The sequence below is a fragment of the Thermobia domestica genome, chromosome 13, assembly GCF_964235325.1.
Source record: "Thermobia domestica chromosome 13, izTheDome1.hap1.1, whole genome shotgun sequence".
NCBI classification, from domain to species: domain Eukaryota; kingdom Metazoa; phylum Arthropoda; class Insecta; order Zygentoma; family Lepismatidae; genus Thermobia; species Thermobia domestica.
This window is the reverse complement of record NC_137466.1, coordinates 89,735,718-89,757,412: the sequence shown is the minus strand read 5'-3', so window position 1 is coordinate 89,757,412 and position 21,695 is coordinate 89,735,718. Positions and strand designations below refer to the sequence as shown.

Here is a 21,695-nt window from a genome sequence, read left to right as displayed (position 1 = left end):
CATTGTAACATATGTGGGTAGGTAAACCTATTTGGATAAAAGGTTTTGCGCCCAAACTGCCGCGTCCAAATGTCTGCGCCCAAATGTCATGGACCTTACATGACTAAGTGAAAAATAATGGACAAGAGGATATATCCTTGTGATTTCCAAAGAATGCAAATCCTTCATGGTGATAATGAAACGCGAATGAAATTGTGCACATAAGTTGTTAGCAACCAATATTTAATTCGCTACATTAATTTAACACTAAAAGAAAAGAAGAAAAAACACCCTTGTATCAACTATCTTTGGTGCTTTTTTCAGAAGAAATGATTTATCAACAATTAATCAAGGAAATTAACATTTAATTAGTTACATTATTTTAATCGAGAGGAGGCACATTTGCCTGGAATGATATAAATAATATCCATAATTGGCATAATTAGGCTGAAGAGATCGGAAGAATGCGATTAGTAACGATTTTCAATGAATGGGTGCTATACCGTTGTTAATATCGTCGTTTCTCAATGTCTACCATATTAATTATTGTATTTGAATGGTACGATGGAAGAACGTGTGGACACATTGTAAGTCTGATCAAATTATCAAGTAACAGAAGAAAACATTAGAGGGGAAAGAGGACAAGGCCAGCCAATTATAATTACTCAGAAATTTGTAAAATAACACCTGTAATGTGGAACAGTATAAATAGGTACTCTTTTTAGTTTCCAACCTAAGCTATGCATAATCATTGGAAGACTTACAGAACGACACTTGTTCGTTCGTTCGTCCATCTGTCCGTCAATAGGTGTCAGAACACAACATAATTCGAGATACAAAAAATGGTTTTCTAATATGGATATTCAGTATCCAAAAAAAAAAAGTTCCATCCTGTCCTTATCACTCTACTGACACTGAAATTGGTAGAAAATACCATTTTCAGTTCCGACATTAATCACTGTACAACAAAGATGGTAAGAGATAGCAAGAAACAGTTTTTAACTATGGATTCTGTGTCTCAAGAACATATTCCATCTGCGTTGTTATCATTTTACTGAAACTGGAAGGTGTAGAAATTTACTAGTTCATCCGGTTTCAAGACAAATCTCAATAGAGCAAAAGCTATCATTAACAGCGAGAAACAAGTTTTTGATGTGGATTTAGCATCCCAACAAAAAGTAACATCTCCGCTCTAATCCTTCTATCGAAACTGACAGCTATAGAAATCTACAATTTCACCGGAAGTGATAACACTTCCGGTTGCAATATTGCATCCTTATAATTTGAAAGTCTACAGTAGTTTCATAATGAGAAAGGAAACTCGCTTGTTTATTTTTGCCAACTTTCTTGACTCACTCTTTCTATTTTCTTTTCCACTTCCCAACCCCACCTTTAACTTCGTATCTCACTTCTTCCTCATTCTGCCTTACACGCATGTAACTTTTATACATGGCAAATACTAACCCCAGCGTTTAGCATAAGTCCTTATAACGTACACAATACACAGGAATAATTTACTGCATAGTAATTTAATCAACAACAGAACTAATTTACTTACTTATAGTGGTTTGCTTGTGCTCTTGTCCTTACTGGAGATGGGGAGGTTTCAGCTGATGTGAATTTTACTAGCGCTGTGAAAAATAGAAAATATTTTTTAATTCTATGCAATAAACAGAGAATGATGTTCTAGTTCTATTCTGACTTTTGTACAACATTTATGCTTATCTTACAGAAAATGCCTCTAAAAAATTTAGAGAATATACTACTTAACAGCGGAATTGACCATATCTAAATTACCAACAGTACTTTGAAAAATTAGCTATTGTTTACGAATTAACAGTAACCCAATTTTCTGATACACGTTTTTGTGTAAGAGAATTCATCAATTCAAAGACATATGATGAATCGTCTGTATGTTTTTTTGGGGGGAATTGTTAACCACATCTTGCTATAACAACGTAATCCTGAAAAGGTCTTCATGACTAAATTGCCTTACCGATGGCCACCGACGTGAACCTAAGTGTAATGCTCGGAAACTGTACGAGTGGTATTTGGCAAACCATAGGTAGCAGTCCGTCGCTTCACTGGATGAGGTGTAAGCAGTGATCGAAGTGAGACGGTATGCGGTGATATAGCATACCGTCTCTGGTTTTTCAGTAACGAAGACATACCGTCTCTGGTTTTTCAGTGATCAAGACATACTCTCACTGGAAAGTCAATGATAATGTACCTTTAATAAATCTATTTTTGTATACAGTAGTAGACGAATATGTTTGCACGTCAAAGATTTTATTTTTTATGTAGAAATAATTTCTAAATTGTTAATACCGACATTTTTGTTATATTTGCTTGTGAAATGAGGTGTCTACAAAGTTCATCCCTACGAAAGAATTTGTGTTAGTTCTGTTTGTTGCAGATAAAGGTCACATGACAAAGGAATGAGCCATGGGTCCAATCCAAACAAAAGGAGTGTATTGAGGCGACTCGTTTAAACTGAAATCGGAAAGTATTGTTATGAGTTTGTCGGGATTTCTTTTGTGCCTACAATGATAAAGAAATACACAATCGATCCGGTATTTACGAGGGGAAAAAAAAGTTTATGCAATCAAAAAAGAAATGTTGTTTTACTTAAGTGTCTGGTTATTGTGTGATGTGACAAAATTACATTGATGGAGCTTATATACTTTCGTCAAAACATATTTTGGGTCTTTCTAATAATTGGATAACACTGTAAATGCGTGTGCGGTGATTATCTGTGTGCGTGAGTGTATTCCTAATATTAGTATACCCCTAATTTTCGTGGCGATTGCTTTTATTTCAATCTGGTATTGTTCGTTAATGGAAGGTAACTATTTTCAATATGGAGTTTTTAGTAAAAATAAAAAAAAAGTAAAAAATAAATAAATAAAAATGTCAGAAGAAGACAGTAAACAGTAAAGTGAGGAAGGTAAGTAAACTACTACTGTAGCTCCAACTTTCTTACATACTTCAACTGACAATTCATTTATCAATAAGGAAGGTAATCCTCATGACATGAATTTCGCTGCACTTCCTCATTATCTTACTAGAGCACAAGGGGAGGCTAAATTTAAAGAACATACATAGCTGACATACAAATTGCCTTTCTTGTTCTATATGTACAAGTGCGAAGGGAACTTTGGGTGCAGTCAAATCTGAAAATTTGAGCATTGGCGGATTTAGGAGTTTTCTCCTGTGGAGTAGGGTGGAGGTTCCAGGGGTCTGGAAAACCCTTCAGTCAAATAGAGGGTCCGGAAGTTTTCCCATGAGAAATTGTTTAAAAATTCTTAATATAAAAAACTTGGTTTTTGAGCATTTTTGTATATAATTCTCTATAATTTAATAACAATTCTATATAACAACATAAGGGGACATTCTTATTTTTCTCAAAGCTGGGGCCGGGGTGGGAAACCTTCCCATGCCCCTTCAGCGTTAACTACGTTGAAGCTATCCCAGGTTTTGGGTCATTATGTAATTAGAAATGTAATCTTTTAGGCATTTTATCCTCACTGTATTTCAACATTTAGATAGCTGGTATGTCGGGTCAAAATTGTAATAAAACATACCCGCCTCTGCTTTTTCTCCAATTCGAACACGGGGTGTAAGTGTACCTTTCCGACTGCAACAAACCACGACCCATCATGTACAGAAACAAAGGCGCGAAGCGCTTTACACAGTGGGTCCGAGCATGTAAAGTGGCTTACTCGAAATAGTCCATGGTAATTATCGACTATTGTCATCGAGGAAAATTGAAATGAAATGAAATCTTTGAGTTTTACGTCCTACGGTTATGCCGGTTAGGCTAAAGGAGACGGTGATTATGAGAAATTAATGAAATGGTGGAATGAAGTAAGTGGGAGGAAACGGGAGAACCCCGAGAAAACCCACGTACACGGTGTTTGTCCACCACAAAGTTTACTTGGCGGGGGCTGGGATCGAACCCGGGACCCCAGGCACCAGAGGTGAACGCGCCACTGAGCCACCGCGGCCCTCGAGGAAAATTGATTTGAAGGCTGGAGAAGAATTGAAAAATTAACACACATTACTATCAGGGAAAGGACCTGAGGCCGATCTACGAGCAAGATCTATTAGATATGTACAGAAACGAGGTCAGCATAGTCCATATCCATCAAAACAAGTTCATCAAAACCTCCAAGATCATCCCTCACATTTTACCAGGATAAGAAGAGTACTGGAATACAGGCCATACCTTTGAGTGAAATAACTGTTAAGTCTCCAGACCCAGGTTCAATAGACTTTTGTGGATTTGGACTGCTTAAAAGGGCTTCGGGGAAGAGGCACAACAACTGAGAGTGGACTTTGGAAAGATGTGAAAGAAGAACGAAACAAGATCCTCTTGCAGTTCTCGTGAATAACAGTCCCATTCGTAGATCTCGTGAATAACAATCTATCTTTAACGACAGGAAACACCTATTGTGCAATTAACTAACTTCGAACGTGGGCAAATAATTGGGCAATGAGAGGTCGGATGGTTATTTAGCAGAATAGCTAGTCACGTACATCGTGATGTGTCAGTGATACGTCGGAGATATACACGATAGGAGGGACGGGGTTCCTACAGCAGACATGCCTCCCAATGATCCCGCGAACATAGGATAACACATGGACATAAGGATAATTCGAGGCGCTCTAACTACAGACAGGACTGTGACACCCATGGTTGTTCAGAGATACGTCTACGTTCCCGCGTTCGAATCACATTTATTACTTCTGACACCACCTTAAGCGGAAATGTTTGTTGGAAAAGACGGCAGCAGCGAATCAAATGGGTAACAGTGGTATTTAACAATTTAAGATTCGTTTCTATTTCGACACAGTGATGGCCGTTGTGTTAGACGTGCAGGTTTGCGGGAAGATTCACCGTGTACCGCCACTAACCATACAGGACCCACGCGGCATTCTGATATAAGGGGGAAGAAGCTACAGACCCCGCTCGTCTCTAGTCTTCATTCATCGGTTCAGTACGACTAGCACGTCGTATAACTTACTCGTAACGTCATCAATCATTTCCTTCAACCTTATCTGGACACTATGTTTTATCCCATCTTTAAGTAGGATAACGAGCATCTTAATACCACAACGGAAACTAGTGTATCCTGATCGGTATACGAGTTCTACCCTAGCCTACTAGATTCCCGGATCTAAGTCCTACCAAGCACGTGTTGAACATGGTGGGGGATCCTGACCGCTAGAAGGGCTTCGCCAAAGATCGACCATTACGGAGCTAATCTAACATCTACAACGGGCATGAGTTGCTATACTCTAGAAATTCAACGTCAGTATGACTGGGTATTTAACCAAACAACTGGTGAATTCCTGAGGCAGTTACAAGTGTTTTTATTGTGAGTACTGTATATTTTTGTATATCCTGTATTCCATGTTCCGGATATCCCACAAGTGCAATGTTGCGATCACTATCGCGGACCATCAGCTTCTCGTCTACAACCTTTAGTCCAGATGTGTGAATTTACTACTGGATCTTCTTACATATATTTCCACCAGAGTGTATTATGAATTACGAGGGAATAGTGAAAACAAGCACATACTAAGAAAATACATTATCAAGTACTTTCGCTAAATCCCTTCACATCAGAAGGAAACAAAAACTTAAAGAACAGACAAGAAGATAAAAAACACATAGCTAAGTGCCATGCTGGAATGCAAAATCCATGACAATGTTACTAGGTTCTTAGGACATGGAGGAAGATAACCTGATAGGGTGGGTAGGTTGGTAGTAGTGCAGGAGAGCGAATAAACAATAAATAAGAGAGAAATTTATATTTGGAAAAAGGATTGAAAAAAGAAAATTAATGATGAAATTAACACAAAAAAGTAAAAAATTTTTTTAAAAAATATGGAAAAATAATCATCAGCAAAAGCAGAATGAAAATAGTGCACAAGCAATTATAGGAAAAAAAAACTTGGGAACTCTTTTGATCCAATTACAATTTTATATCTATCTATAGGATTTAGCATTAAAAAGAAAGAACTGTAAAATCAAAGAGAATGAAAACAAGTGATAATGATTTATTATTATTATTTTGAAAAGCAATCAACGGAATTACGTTTTGAAGATAATGTCGTTCATATTTCCCTTGGCGGGTGGAATGGATTCTGAAGGTAGGGTAAATTCACAATGGTACGTTCAATCTTCCCTTTTAGTTCACGAATTGTTCGAGGCTTATTTAAATAGATCTGAAACTTATGATATCTCGTACAAAATAATCCAGAGATAGAAATCACATAAGCTGGGCGGCCAGATCACATTACCATTTATCGATAGAAAAGTCTAGGGAACTTCTGTTGAAATTGACATTCTTTTTGAAGTTATAGTAGAATTTTTATGCGCTGCTGAATTGTATATCTCTTCATAATAATTTGCCACAGACTACTGCATACAACTGTCAGTTTACCTTTGTCAATCCAGTTAGTGTTGCCAAAACACAGTTTTAAAGTTCCGACGCTCTTAGTAGTAAACTATGAGTAATGAAAGATTTTATTAGTTTTATTAAAATGATAGATTGTACTCAGCTTTCATTACATTTCACAATTACCATTGAAAAAAATAAACACATTTTATGTAGCAGAAACAAGTTTCCGTAATGTTATATGATTATCTCAATTACTCAACACTCTCTGTAAGAAATTTTTCATATGTTAAGTTCTCTTTTCAGTATAAATAAGAACTTGAAACACGGGTTTAACTAATTATTCATTTTTCAATGGAAAAAGCTACAGACAAAAGCACCAAGTTAATTAAAAATAGAGCACTTACATTTAAAAAGAGAAGATGAATCATTAGTATTACGATTACGCTCACTGAAGTATATAACAGAAGAAATTAGTAGTTTCCTGACCGAGGGCAAAATATTATTATGAAATTCTCTGAGACAATAATAATGTATGCGGACTGAGAAGCATCAAGATTTAGTATGAAAGTATTAACAGTGTCACGAATGATTTACAACTAAAGTGTTATTAACAGTATCGAGAATTGTATACACCTAAAATGTGTCTCAAAGTGGATTGTACCTTAAAACTTCAACAATTTTACGATGAAGCTTTTTAAAATGTGATTACACAAATATACTTAACTCCGGTGTATGAATACTTCTGCCGAAGTTACACAAGAATGTGTTTTTTGCAACGTATAAGTGACACTGTAACCTAAAGGTCCTATTTCAGAAATCAAGACTCAACATAAATATGACAATATGAGACTATTACATGAAAAGTTGAGGGGAAAAGCAACTAATGCACTAACACCTTAATAATGCCTGTCGTAAATTAAGGAGGCATTAGAAAAGTACTCACTCAACTGAATTCCTGGAAGCAGCGAAAGACCGTCCGGTATTTCGGATACGTACACGAGTATCTTTTTACGAGGAACAAAAAGACAAGAATTTTTCCCTGCTTCTAGGAATATAACCAGGTGAGTACTTCTCTAATCTTGAAACATATACTCCATATGCTCTATCAGTCAAAAAGAAAATAGCTTTGTTTGCAACCAAGATATCCAGATTAAAATCACTTTTTTTCTTGTGTATACATAATTATTGACATAGTGGGTATAATGACACCAATCAAACAGTAGAAAAACAACAGAAAAGAAAATTCAACTAGAAGATACAACAAGTACAAAATCTACTATTAATCACATTATATTTTGTCTAAAATTATACATTCGTTCTAGATATGCCAACGTAGTCAAAAAATAATATTATATCGACAAATACAATACAGTCGTGTTTAAAAAACTCTCTTCTCTGAAACAATACATAAGTTGTGGAACGAACATGTGCTTATCTTTGAATAAAATGGTAACGTAAAGGATTCCACATTCAGACAAGTTATGCAGTTGACGCTCTGGGCGCTTTTGTCCCAGGTTTCCTAAGAGGCTGGGTAAATTCCTGAGCTACGTTGAAACGAGAAAGTAATTCCCGCCTCCACCGATAATCGAACCCGCGCCACCGCGGGTTTTTTTTAAAAATAATAAATAAATATGTATATACGTAAAATAAAATAAACTCTTAACTACTTTCCAAAACGCAATGTCGTCCACTGTAAGTCAAGTAATTCATAATAAACACATCTGAAATAATGACCAAGCAATTCTACGACTAAGTTATAAATTCTTTTTAAAGTTATGTGCATCACCGTTAGAAGATAAATAATAGATACAGTTTATTTTGTACATATAGAGACACAAATAAATAAACAATACGTTGCAGTTGGAGAAATATTATTAAATATTATTGGCAACCAACGACACACTTTTTACGATATAAACATCCGTGGCGCCATTTCTCGAACACTATATATGATAATTTACCCGCAAATATATTATTTTGATCAGCTCGACGTGCGTCTTCCCTTTGGATGACACTATAGTTAAGCAAAAATTAAAAGCTTTACAGTCGGTCATAATTCTAGGCTGTATGTCACTAAGTATATTGTGTACTGTCATCTGGCTTTGTCATAATGAAAAGATTCATGAGAGTACATTTCAGAATCGGCTTCATCTTCGTTCTCGTACAGCATCATTTTTAAGTATCCAGAGTTCCTCGAAAACTACGCATGAAGATTTATACCCACCCATATTATTTTGTTCAGCTCAATGAGATCTATCGATTGGTATATGCCTTATCTTAGGACTTTTTTTTGTTATACACAAATATGATTAGACTACTTTTTGACTTTGTTGGACTCTCCTTTACCTAAGTACGTTAACATCTCTTACGCCTTCTTCCCGATGAAAATAAAATATAACGGCTAGTTCTCTTTGTGTTTTGGAAAGCAATTAAGATAACTGTCTATTTTATTGTTTGTACTCAAAACTATCTTGCATGTGTTTAACTCTTGATTCGTATTATTGCTCACTAATTTATCTATTTGAGACTTTATCAGGAAACGCATTTACTAAAACGTTGAGTGGACAGTTGAATTTATTTTAGTTTAGCGTCCCTTTCAGCAGCGAGGTTATATGAGACGTGGACCTACTGATTAACGTGGAATCCGAACCACATGAGCTCCTGCCGGGAATCGAACCCGGGTCTCTCACGCCAAAGGCGCGTACGCTAACCGCTTAGCCACCAGAGAGTTCCGTTGAGTGGACAGTACATTGTTGGTAAGAGGATTTGGATAGCCTTTCCCCTTAACAAGATAAAGTGTTTGATTTTAAACTGCCACTTTCTTACATAGCATATTACAATAGCTAAAAATATGTATTTCTTAAAACGAAGTGTGATTATCCTTTGAAGTGGATTTGTTGGTTACTTTCCCCTGTATATTGCCTACTTTTATTTTATTTTTGCATAATGTTTTTACTTTAATTGATGATAATATGTTATCATCAACCATTTTATGAAACAAAAAAGTTTCGTTTGGATCTGGAGGCAGAACGACGGACGCAAGTGAGATCACCACTATCAATATCTTGTTCTTATTTTTGGTGCCTTAGGGAAATTTTAGAAACTGAAGGAATACCCGAAAAATATCACACACACACACACGCAGTAATCATCGTTTTCCCTTAAGTAATAGAATAATAGCTGGCAACCAAGAGCACCAAGTTTTGATTCACCCACTAGAAATATTAAAATTAAAGCTTTTAAACTACGACCTGCAAATTCTAGTTTTAGATGATCAATTAAATTTTACGTTTAAGATGCTTTTATACTTCCTCTTTCTTGTCATCTTCTAGATATCAATGCAAATAACTTGTACTACGTACTTGAGAAATAAATTTAACCATTTAAAAAATTTAAAACAACCATTTAAAAAAAAGTGAAAATGTCCTGCGAGAGGATTTGGAATAGTAGTAGTTAAGGCACCCGTAAAGTAAGTAGGACACCCACGTTCGATTCTGGCTCCAGTTGCGCATTCACCTGGAATCTCAGTTTATACATTATAGTATAGTGTAGGTTTCGTAATAACATATTTTAGAACTTAAGATAATTTTTTGCTTCACAAATTGAAAAAGAATAACTTCAAATACATAAAATTAAAAAAAAGGAAAGAAACACTGCCTGACACACTATTTCTTCTTTCACGTGTGCTAGTTACTTTGCAAAGCAAAATGAATTTCATATGAACATTCCACGTTACAAATAAAATACTGAAGAAGTTAAAGTAATGTGTGATTTAGGGGTTGTAAAAATTGCCAACAACTTGCAATGAACTGAATTATACACACATATATTATCAGCAATGCTTAGAAGATAACTAAACTACACAAATACTAATTTCTGCGAGAATTTAAGTATCTCCATGTGCTTTAAATTAAAAAAAATTACCTTGTACTGGTCGTCTATCACAGTTATCCAAATCCTCTAATAGTGAAGATTTTTTATTTGAAGTAGTATCTATTATAACAGGACTCGACTTATTTGAAACTAAAGTGTGAAGTGGACGTCTTCGCGTAACAGTGAATCTTTGTGCGGCCTGACTATTTCTCCTCAAAATACATTTCTCAACATGATCTTGATAAGTTGGACCTTCAGGTAAGAACGTATGACATAAGTAACACTGAGAATTATTGTCTTCTACCCTGAAAAGGCATAATATTCTATTGTTACAGGTAAATCGAAATGACAACGAATAAAATTACATATGTTCTCGATCTCAACACTGCACACATAAGATGAGCCTACGATATCTTCAAATTTGCATCACCTGCTCCAATTTAGGTATCAATTACTTCATAATAAAAATGATTATCTTATTGTGTTACCTCTGTTTAAACAGGATTGCATATTTGAGTAAAGAGTTTACATAGCAATATTCCTCAAAAAAATTTTACACAAAACAACACACAACGTACAGATAACAAGAATGAATAAAATACAAAGATTAAGAAATACAATGATAAAGAAAAAAAACATAACATTTAACATTGTATCCATAAACACCATAACCTTGCTGAATCACGAACTATAAGAATGCTAGTCTTTTTTACAATACATATGTATTTTTTTTTTAAAGAAAAAAAGTACAATCATTACAAACCCACGGAGCAGCAGACCATGTTTGTTACCCAAGGTACACTCATGTCCAAAATGATTGCTGCAAAGCTATAACTGTCTTCTTGTAAGAATATAATTTGACAATGATTTTGCAGAGTACTTTTAATATTGATACTATGTGTATAATCGGGAAATGTATATTTGTGGTAAATTTCATGGGAAAAGAATTATAAATACGAAAATTAGAATGAGTAAAACAAAATGTTGCTAAATGGACAAGAAAGTTTTATTTTCGTTTTATTGTTCTTATTTACTGCTCTTTTGAAATGGAATTTGCCACATACATGTCTTTGCCGATTATACACATACTAACATTGTAAGAAATACCGGGCGAATTCATTATCGAATTATATTCCTACAACAATATATTTATAGATATACGACAATAATTTTGGACATGAGTGTACTTACCAGACTTTAGAAATATAAGGTCTGACAATAAAGTTCCAGGACTGCTGGTGTTAATATTAATGACAAAAATATACCGTACATATCAAATTGTAATTAAATCTCCCCTCTTTTGAAGGACACAAAGATTTTTAAAAAGAAAATCTGTTCAATTTTGAAGACGTATAATCAAAGAAACTGGTTGTCATCATCACGATTCGCATATGGAATAGAATAATATCAAGTGTTGCAACAAATTAGGGAAACTTACGAAATCATCCAAACGGTTTACTAAGATAATGCCCTGTCTCATAGTCCTCTTTTTGAATAGTCTGATTGATTTCATGAGGGAAAAGAAGGCATTAGGTATTACTCAAGGTATGGACGCACGGCTGTTAAACAACAGAAAGAAAGCTCTGGAGAAAGTTCCTGAATATGTGAGCTCAGATCGCCACATGACTGTCCGAATGGTGGAAGTTAAAATTCAAATCAACTGTAAAAGAATCCTGCAGCTTCTGAAGGAATATGGGAAAACGTGGTGCTGGGTCCTTCTCAATGTTGATGCAACGACATATTCAATAGTGACTCTAACATACTGATTCCTGATGTAAAAGGTTCACTGGTGTAGTAGTCCCCCATCTCCCCGGATTTGCCTCCTAAAGACTTCTTTCTCTTCCCCGAACCAAAATTGATGCTAAAAGGACACTTCATTAACTTTGAAGAAAATTAAACTTAGTATTATTTTGTTAAATGACTTTTGAACATCTAATGGAGTGATAAAAATTGTTAGCTGTAAGAATGGGGAATACTTTCAAAAATTATCGTCACAATTCGCTGCAGTCCCTTTAATTCTCCTCGTACCAGCAGTAGTTCTGAAAATTTATTGTGAAATTTTGTACTATTTCGTGATCTCTTTTCTGACTATTAAATTTCATATCGTCTAAAAAGTCATTCTCTACTAACTATTTAGCGACCGTGTTACTTAATTCTCTGATTTTTCGTTGGAATTTTCAGGTCTATATAATATCTTAGATTTAAAAAAAAATACTCTAAATTTCAAAGCAAACTTTAGTTGCTACTAAAATATTACATTAGAACAACCTACATCTGGAAGATAATGACGTTCAAGTTCCCATCTTTACTGTACTATCCGATCTACATTTGGAGCTCCACTTAATCTCCTCGGACTGATTAAAAAAATAAAAATAAAATAAAGAAAGAAAAAGAAAAAAAGAAAAGAAACTGTTTCAGCAATAATGCTTATAATCGAAGGAATGTATGTTTTGATTGTAGATTGTCCGATAAAAATTATGTTGAATGCTGACATTTTGTGTACCAAGAGGTTTTACCAGTTTGTGATTGATACTCTGTCAAGAATGATAGCATCTTAATATCTCTTTGATTAAGGTTTGAATTTTCTAGTTACTGAACAGAACATAGTTTGAAGAAAATGCTGAATTGAAAAATGAAAAAATGATACAGACTCCGTAAAAATTTATTAATACAGTACTCAGTTTTTCTATGTGATATGAGTTATACAATGTCAAATGCTGTATCTTTGGTTTCACTACTTTCGTATGTTTTGTTTTCAGAAATGTTTACTATGCTTTTGTTAGCTGTCACATGAATGGATGTAGTCTTCATATTGGTCATCAAGTTTTTTTTAAAAAAAAGTATAACCAACCCTGCATTCCAACATGGTACCAACCTGGACGCTTTCCGGCTACTTTTCTGCTATTTAATTATCCTCTCTTTTCTTCCTAGTTCCTTCCCTCCCTGATGAAACGTTTAACATTTATAATGTACATTTTTCAGTGTGGGTAACAATGTTTTCACTAGTTCCTGGTAATTCGATTTAATATATAAACACGGAGAAAATTAGGAAACCAGATGAGTCTATATGAATAATAGGTAAAATTAACTTATATTGGTATATTCAAAGAACCTTCTTTATTAACACACAGCTTTGCATAATTTAGTAGATCTTTTCTTAAAGTTCTATACTGTAATAGTGTTCAAAGTCCGGATGCGGAAACATCGAGAACAAAAAAAGAAAAAAAAACTCTGATGTTTCTAATTTGGAGAAAAGAAAGTGACTACAGGACACAGAGATGGATGTGGTACCACACAAACATTATTAAAAAACCTCGAGAACAATCACTACGTTGTGTGCTGGGGCAATGATCCACTCATTCTTTCCAGTTTCTCCTCGTCTGTTAAGGAGTGGGACACGAAACGTGCACACATCCTCCGTTATTATTTGGCAAAATGCTCCTTATTCTCCTTGAAGGCTGATATTACCCAGAAACCAGCGTTTCGGTCATTCAAAATATACTGAACTTTGTCAATCATTTCTGCTATTCTGACAAACCACTTATCATCTTTCACCGATTTCCTTCCAGCACTCAATCTCTTATGCCATTCAAAAATATGGCAGTGAGAAAGTCAAATGATCCTATAAATCTTTTCAAATATCTCAAATATTAACGCTGGAGTTTACCTCAAGCGCGAAAAAAAAAAAAAAAAAAAAAAGATATTCACTATTTGTTCCATTTTTGAAACGGTGATGAGCTATCACACCAGCCTGAACTTAGACGCGTCGCACGTTACACTTGTGACCGACCGCGCTGAAAATTTCTGCATGTGTTTCCAAAAGCCACACGTAAGATTCACCACTACAAAAAACCTCCATGTCAATCCTCACCTCATTGAAAAGAAAGTGAATCTCGCTTCCTAACTGCCGTACTGTGCACTTCATTCTTTCACTCTTATGATGAGAGGTCCATCATTAGAAATTAAACCAACTACGTTCATAAGCGAATCCTATGGTAATAGATTTGTTCTATTTTGTGCTTAGGTGAGAAGAACTCAGCTACGCACTTAGTTCCCTTTTCCATTTGGTACGTCCGTTGTTTTAACCCATGTGCACTTGAGTTGACTTTACATCCCCTTTAATCCTTGTGCATATATACTGCTATTTTCAACTTATACTTAAAGAAATACTTATGGACAACAATCTTCTTTCGTCTAGAACTTTATCAAACAAAGGAACTTTATTTGAAGTGTTCTCTGACTTTTTCAAATGAAAAATGAAATGATATCTTTGAGTTTTACGTCCCATGGGTATGCCGGTTAGGCTAAAGGAGACGGTGATGATGATAGATGAGTGAAATGGTGGAATGAATAAAGTGGGAGGAAACGGGAGAACCCCGAGAAAACCCACGAGCACGGTGTTTGTCCACCACAAAGTTCACTTGGTGGGGGCTGGAATCGAACCCGGGACCCCAAGCATCAGAGGTGAACGCTCTACCACTGAGCCACCGCGCCCCCTCTGACTTTTTTAAGTTTTCCTTGCAAACATATTTATCAAGTTAAGTCATCCAGGCTGAGAAAGAACGTAGAATGTTCAAGTATTTTTGAGAATACTTTAAAATTCTATGATAGTGTCGTATTCATTTCTAATATTTATTTTAAGCGTTCTCAAATTTAAAGTACTGTTGCTTTTCCAGTACATTTATCAGTCCCAACGTAAAAAGAACTAAATCCCAAAATAGTTTTTACTTTTAATATTTACACTACCAATTTTTTATTTATTTCCATACAAACTCACTGAATTGTGTTAAACTTATAGCTTCCCAAAATTTCTTGTCGATCCCATCATCTGGGGAAGCATGATTGAGTTTCCTTTTTCCTAATCACATTTCTTTTTTTAAACTGTGTTCCCTTACCCACAAAATTATTAGTATAATCCCTGTTCTTATAAGCATCATTTAGAAAAAGGGAAACTGATCCAGAGTTAGCTTTTTTACAATTTGTTTAATTATTTTTTCAGATATTATCTATTCTTATGACAAGCTGTTACTATCTTTGTACCTATAATTTGTTTTTATTAAATTCTGTACAAGTATACTTTCAAATTTAAGACAATAAATACTTAATAATCTTTTAAAAAAGATAGAGCAAGCATTCAAAGCCATATAACCCGGATGTCACACATCCACGATTATGTCAGGTATTATACCACGCCGCACCTCTACCGAAATCTAATTAATGACTTTTCTTGCTCCGTAACCGACATACACCCTGTAAAGTCATACAAACGTTAAGACTCGCTGCACAATACGACAATTTACAAACATATCTTCCGGTTTTCACGTAAAAGCAAATAAGTTTAGCCATCTAACTGATCTTTTATAAAATACACAGCGGTAGGAAGTAAAAACCGAATTCCCGCAAACTATGGTCTCACGTGAATGAAATTTTGAACTAGACTCTATAGGTCGTACCTCAACATGAATCATAGGGTCTTACACCTATAGATATAATACACAGTCTGTGTCAAAAGACCAAATCAGTACATTGTGCACTCTCCTTCAGCTGTAACTCAGGCCTGTATTTTCACATGAATACAGTCACACAGATGTTGAATTTGATCCTAGAGAATTACGTCCACGCTTCTTCCACTTGGTGACTCAAGGTTTGTTATCCGGTGTGCAGATAGCACCATACACCGCTCAACTGAGTTCTACATATAGTCAATGACAGACAGGCCTGAGTTGATGTAAATTATGCAAATGTGTTGGATAATATCAACAGCCTGAGGGAGAACACGGACCTCTTGGAGATGTTGAAGGAACGATAGCAGAACGGGCCGAATGATGTTACAGGCGACCGGCCATTGTATTATATAGCTCCTCACACTATGATGACTGACGATCCTATGTGTTAATGCCGTATATATTGTACTGGGTGACGTTCACCCAATCAATACTACATCCCCAAACGACAATCACTAGCGCCGAGAAGAACGCTCTCATCACTAAAATAATGCTGCGTCACTCACTCCTTCATTGTTTCTTTCGTAGCACGATTGGAGGTGGACTACGTGGTGGCGAAGAATGAAGGGAATTCTCGCTAGCTGCGCCCGTAACCATATTCCTGCACCCAGCAAACACTTTTCGATTGTTTCATGTGACATGTCTGATACATTTATCCAAATCTGTGAAATGGTCGGCGTGTGATCTAAAATGGCAGTTTGTCTGATGCATTGGATCAGGCGTGCATACGAATGTTGTTGGCCTGCAACTAAGCCGTGTGTGCACCTTGCTCTGACAGGGTTTCCCACTCAGACTAAATAATCAAATTCACAAATTCACGCCATTTTACGGTTTTCATGGTCTGAAAGTTTTCAATTTCATGGTTAATTTCACAGTTCCGCAACATATTCTGGGCCTCAAAACGACTCTTACTTTCTTCTGGTAAGTTTTTCTAATACTAATTTGAAAATCTTCTAGATTTTCAAAGTTTGTTAACGAAATTCATGGGTTATTCCAAGTGTTTTTGTGGCATACGAAATCCACGGCTTATTTACGATTGGGCGGGCAATATGTCTGACCAACAACCCTAGCACTGATGCAGCACGCACTCCTTCTGTAACATGTGCGATTCTGTCGTATGACCACATGATTTCCCACAGTTGCAAGTTATCCCTCCCCCCGTCCCACTTTCGTTAACTATATGAACTGAACTCGCCTACGTTGTTCTGGATTGACTCCACCATTCTGTCCCAATTTGACGCAAAGTACGGTAACGAAAATGCTTGACTAATTTCCTTTGGCACGTCAGAAATGGTTGCTATGAAAAGTGGACAACGGTCAGTATTTACTTCCAACTGCGTTGATAATTGTGTGTGCATTCCTCTACCAGTAACACACAGGAATATGGTGTTCTATCCCATTTCTTTCTGGATGTTTGTCATTTTTAACCAGTGTAATTGAATGAGTGAGTTGAAAAGGGTACACATTCCAGAAAATAGGCAAGCTAAACTGGAATGGTTATATTCACTTTATATATACCTACACCGCTTGAGAGGAGCAAGGAACGCATTCATTAATTTTAGGTCCTCCTTGCTGACGTCTGCGAGAACGTATGAGTGAAAATCGAATTGTTTGAAAGTTGAGGTTTTTGGAATGTGTTCCTTTTTCAACTCACTCATTCAATTTGTCTCTTATGTTCATTGACTTTATTTATCTTTTTCAATATTTGTAAAACTTTAAATCGCATCACACAACCTATATAAAATCCACAATAGTCTCCGCAAGCATGTAAAGTGTTTCACTGCCATTCACGCGTGTATTTCACTATGCATTGTGAAGTTATATCTAACTTACTTACTTACTGTCTGGCACGAAGTCCCAGAGTTTAAACCGGCGAGTCGTAATTGCAAATTTGGGACGTGTAGTCAGCACATTGCGAGATTCACTGTCGTTGTTATAAGCTTCCTTGACTGAAGTCTGCTACTTTTTAATTTAAATAGCTCCACAATAATACACATGTTAGTAATGGTCAGACCCTGCGCTGTTTTACTTCGGTAACCTTGAGCACTGACCACTTGTGCAGCTGTAGCACTACTTTTGAATATCGCTTTATTAAAATTTATTTTCTCATCTATCTCCATGGCTTTGTTCTTACGTGAAATCTCTCTCTCAATTCTCACTTTGTCTAAACAAAGGAGTTAGGTTTCGTTTTGGAGAACATACGGAAAGATTCATAAGTTTTCAGTCAGATGAATGAGATTATGTAAAAAATAAACCGTAATATCGTAAACAAAAAACAAATCACAAAAGACAACAAAACAAACATTTGATGTATAAATGTTGTGAGTGAGATTGTAATAAATAAATAAATAAAACAATAACTGGACAAATTCTTTCTCAACAATTAGAATAGGTGAAGCGTGGACCTACAGTTAAGATAGAAGTCACCATGTACTTCCTTGGACTTCAAACCTGAGCACAACAAATAACGGGAAAATATGAAAGAAAGAAGATGATGATGAAGAAAAGAATATCTTCACCTAGCAACGGTTACCTTTTGTTAAGGAATTCATGATGAGACAATCGAAAACTGGACTCACTCCAACTTCAAAAAACATATTTTTTTTTGTTTAACGTCCCATGCTTATGACCTTCAGGCTAAACGAGACGGACGATTAATGAAAGTGAATGATTGCGAAATTAAACTTTGTGCTCTCCCAGCAGGAATCAAAACCCGGCACCATGTGCACCAAAGACTAGACACGTGTTAACCACTAGACCAGGAAAGAGAGCCCTCCGACTTCAAAAATTAAGTGTACATAGAAATTAGTTACACGAAATAAGCATGAAAGATATTTGGATTCAAGTGTGAAAGCGAGAAGACAAACCGGAAACAACAATGGTGTACGCAGTAACACGACAAGACTGAGTCAAAAATGTCGAACAATATTGTGAATATCTAAAGTATAACTTACGAAGACTGCGGAAACCCAATTGATTTGGATATGTTATTGTATTATATAAACTATCTCTACAAGAAGAATTAAGATTATTTTAGGCAACATATTGTTGAAAATAACATAGACTTATAGAGCACAATAAAATCTACAATACGGATTCACTTTATTACAGGTGATGGTTACTGACATGACTATAATCTCACCAAAACTGACGTCTTAAATACGTCAGATATGGAATCAGCAGAACTCCTAGTAAGAATTGAGTGATGGAAATTACCAAGCATCACAATGAATGGCAAATGGAATTGCCAACTCAATATCGAATAAGCAGAAGAATAATTTTCCTAAGTACAATTGAATATTTTCCACTAAATGTTGGAATGTTCACGAAACACGTTGCTCTGTATTTCAGTGACAAGTAGTTATATTAACAGAATCTAAATATTACAGTGGACTACAGTGAACTGGGACATGCCGAGTTGTTTGACAATCATCTGGTACTGGTGGGTGGATTTTCCGCAATGGCGTGTCGTATGACCTCAGAATTTTGTTACCTTGGGGCGGCCAGACCTTACCTGATAGTCAATATTTTTACAACCTGTACGAAATTTCTGGAATAAACGAGTCGCTGTGCTGTGGTTCACAGCGCTTTCCTCCTTAGCATGACATACGTTTTGGGTTGCTGACGTAGCGTTATAACCGAGTTCAAACTCATAAAGTAATAGTTCATTTATGAGACGTTGTTGAGCACTTATTGTCCCTGCTACTAAAAACTGACTGAAAATACTAACTGAGTGGCAGCCTCTGTGTTAAACAGTCTGCTTACTCTATTAGCTTTTGGGCCAAATTCATCTTGTACCTATAGTCAATCACGGTGTATATGTGTGTCTACTGTTTGGCTTGTGGAAATACTGCAAGTCTTACGACTCTTCCTTGTATTACTGTTATTGCCTTTCGGAAGGCTAATGGACCGAAGAAAGAAAGGGGAGTAAAACTTGTCAATTAAAAAGTAACTTCTCTGAAAATATAGAAAGCGATGATACTGTTTACTGCTGTTTATATCTATTGGTGACAAGTGTATGAACGGACTGACGAAGTTTTCCACTCAAAGTCTACATTGCAAAATGTTTGGTAATCCAGTCCAAACAGACCTATTGAGTTGTGTATATTTTTTGATACCTTTCGAAAATGAAGCCTTTCCCTTCTGACTATATTCATATTGGAAAGTTTAATAATAATAATAATATATATATATATATAAAGTAACAACACAACTAATTATTCCATTCTTCAGCTTGCTGGTCAACACGTATTAGCAACAATTACTATTTAAAAAACCACAACTAAGGCCTACTACATGTTTCACTAATTAAGGTGGGTCAGACAGTATGAATACTTCGTGTATTTCTTTTTAACTGACCATCTTATTTTCATTTATTTATAAGTGGGAGAAATTAATAAAGAATTTGATGTAGATTTCGTAAGAAATTCGTGTGTTTAAATTGCTCTTAAATCATATTGTACGAATGGGGAAACTTAAGATATTTACGTGCGAGTGTTTAAATTGCAAGAATAATTTTTAATATATATATATATATATATTATAAAGTACAAACTAATAATTAGTTACTGCAATAAAGATACTACAATTAGGTATTACAAGAAAACGTACTAAAGGAAGCTAATGAAGAACAACAGATCATGAAGATAATAGGAAAAAAGAAACAGCATATTTGGCCATCTTATTCGGCACTCCGATTGGATCACCGTGTTGACAGAGGGGAAGTCAGAAGGAAAACCAGGAAGAGAAAGATCAAGAATAGAATACCGAGATGCAGTTACGAAGAAGCCTTATCAAAATATAAAACAGCTCTCCCAAGCGAGAGAAAAGTTTTAAAATTTCCATGATGCCCACCAACCTATGGTTGAGGTGAACAAGAAGACAATAAAGATGTGTATATTACAGTCTACAATAGTATTTACTTTAAAATACTCTACTTGGTCACTTTTCAATGAAATCGATGTAGGCAATATCCACAGGTTTCATTTTAACACGAGACTAATTTCAACAATAACCAGAATCACAATTTTCCTATCTATTCCACTCATAATCTAGTGGCGTCTCGTGACATAATTTTTTGGTAGTTCACAGCCGTTAGAAACTTTAAATTCTAGAATTCTTTCAGTATTCAAAATAAGAAAAATCATAAAAATCACTGAAAATAACCATACATATAGTTACATATAATTAGAAGTATCCATTCATAACAAATGCTCCATTTCATTAGTATATGAAATCACTTCCGATTTTCTTCTAGGCAATCAACTTGTCAATAACTCTTTTGAAGTTTAGTTTCTATATTTTTTTTTCTATGTTGATACTATAGCTAATGCACTGAGACTATGTTGAGCTACGGCACTCCTTTAAATGCTTTTACATTCTTTAATATGGTACAAACAACTTTCAGTTTCTGAAGTCAACATTACTTTTGCTGTGTGCCATTCTCTTTCTACAGACCACCACTTTCACGACAATATAATAAATGGAATCTCCATTAGACTGCAAACGTCTGCTATCTTGTATATTTGAATTGCCAGGATGCAGTTTTGTGAACTGTTAACAACATACACGAAACATTCAATGTATCAAATTATTATGACAGCTGCAGACACACCTTTAATTACGAACGCTTTGTCCAAGTACTTTTGCATTGTTGTCTCAGGACACTTCATGACGTTATTTTGTATTTACGTTCTCCGTCAGATGTTACGCTATATAAGACGAGATTTACAGTTTAAAAAGGAGATTACTGTAATGTGTTTTATGTTCTACTACCTGGAATTGAACTGGGGCCTGTCCACCAAAGACATCCACTAGTCACTATAGAAATGAGGACAGGACACTTCATGAAATCAACCAAACCACGGAAAACGCCAGAGCCACTAGAATCTTCGGACTCCTAATAGAATCATACAGCATATTCAAACAC

General features: G+C 35.5%; 1 protein-coding gene across 4 annotated transcripts in view; it reads right to left on the bottom strand.

The window, feature by feature from the left end:
* Positions 1 to 21,695, bottom strand: part of LOC145668318 (uncharacterized) — a 147,678-nt gene that overhangs the window by 34,538 nt on the left and 91,445 nt on the right. For 2 of the 4 annotated variants that reach the window (XM_081736045.1, XM_081736046.1), the window contains exons 8-9: positions 10,314 to 10,567; positions 1,538 to 1,610 (exon numbers count right to left, since the gene is read on the bottom strand). In XM_081736045.1, the coding sequence (XP_081592171.1) occupies positions 1,538 to 1,610; positions 10,314 to 10,567 (327 nt within the window). The remainder of the gene's footprint in view (positions 1 to 1,537; positions 1,611 to 10,313; positions 10,568 to 21,695) is intronic. The other 2 variants (XR_014128011.1, XM_081736047.1) reach the window with 1 other exon arrangement.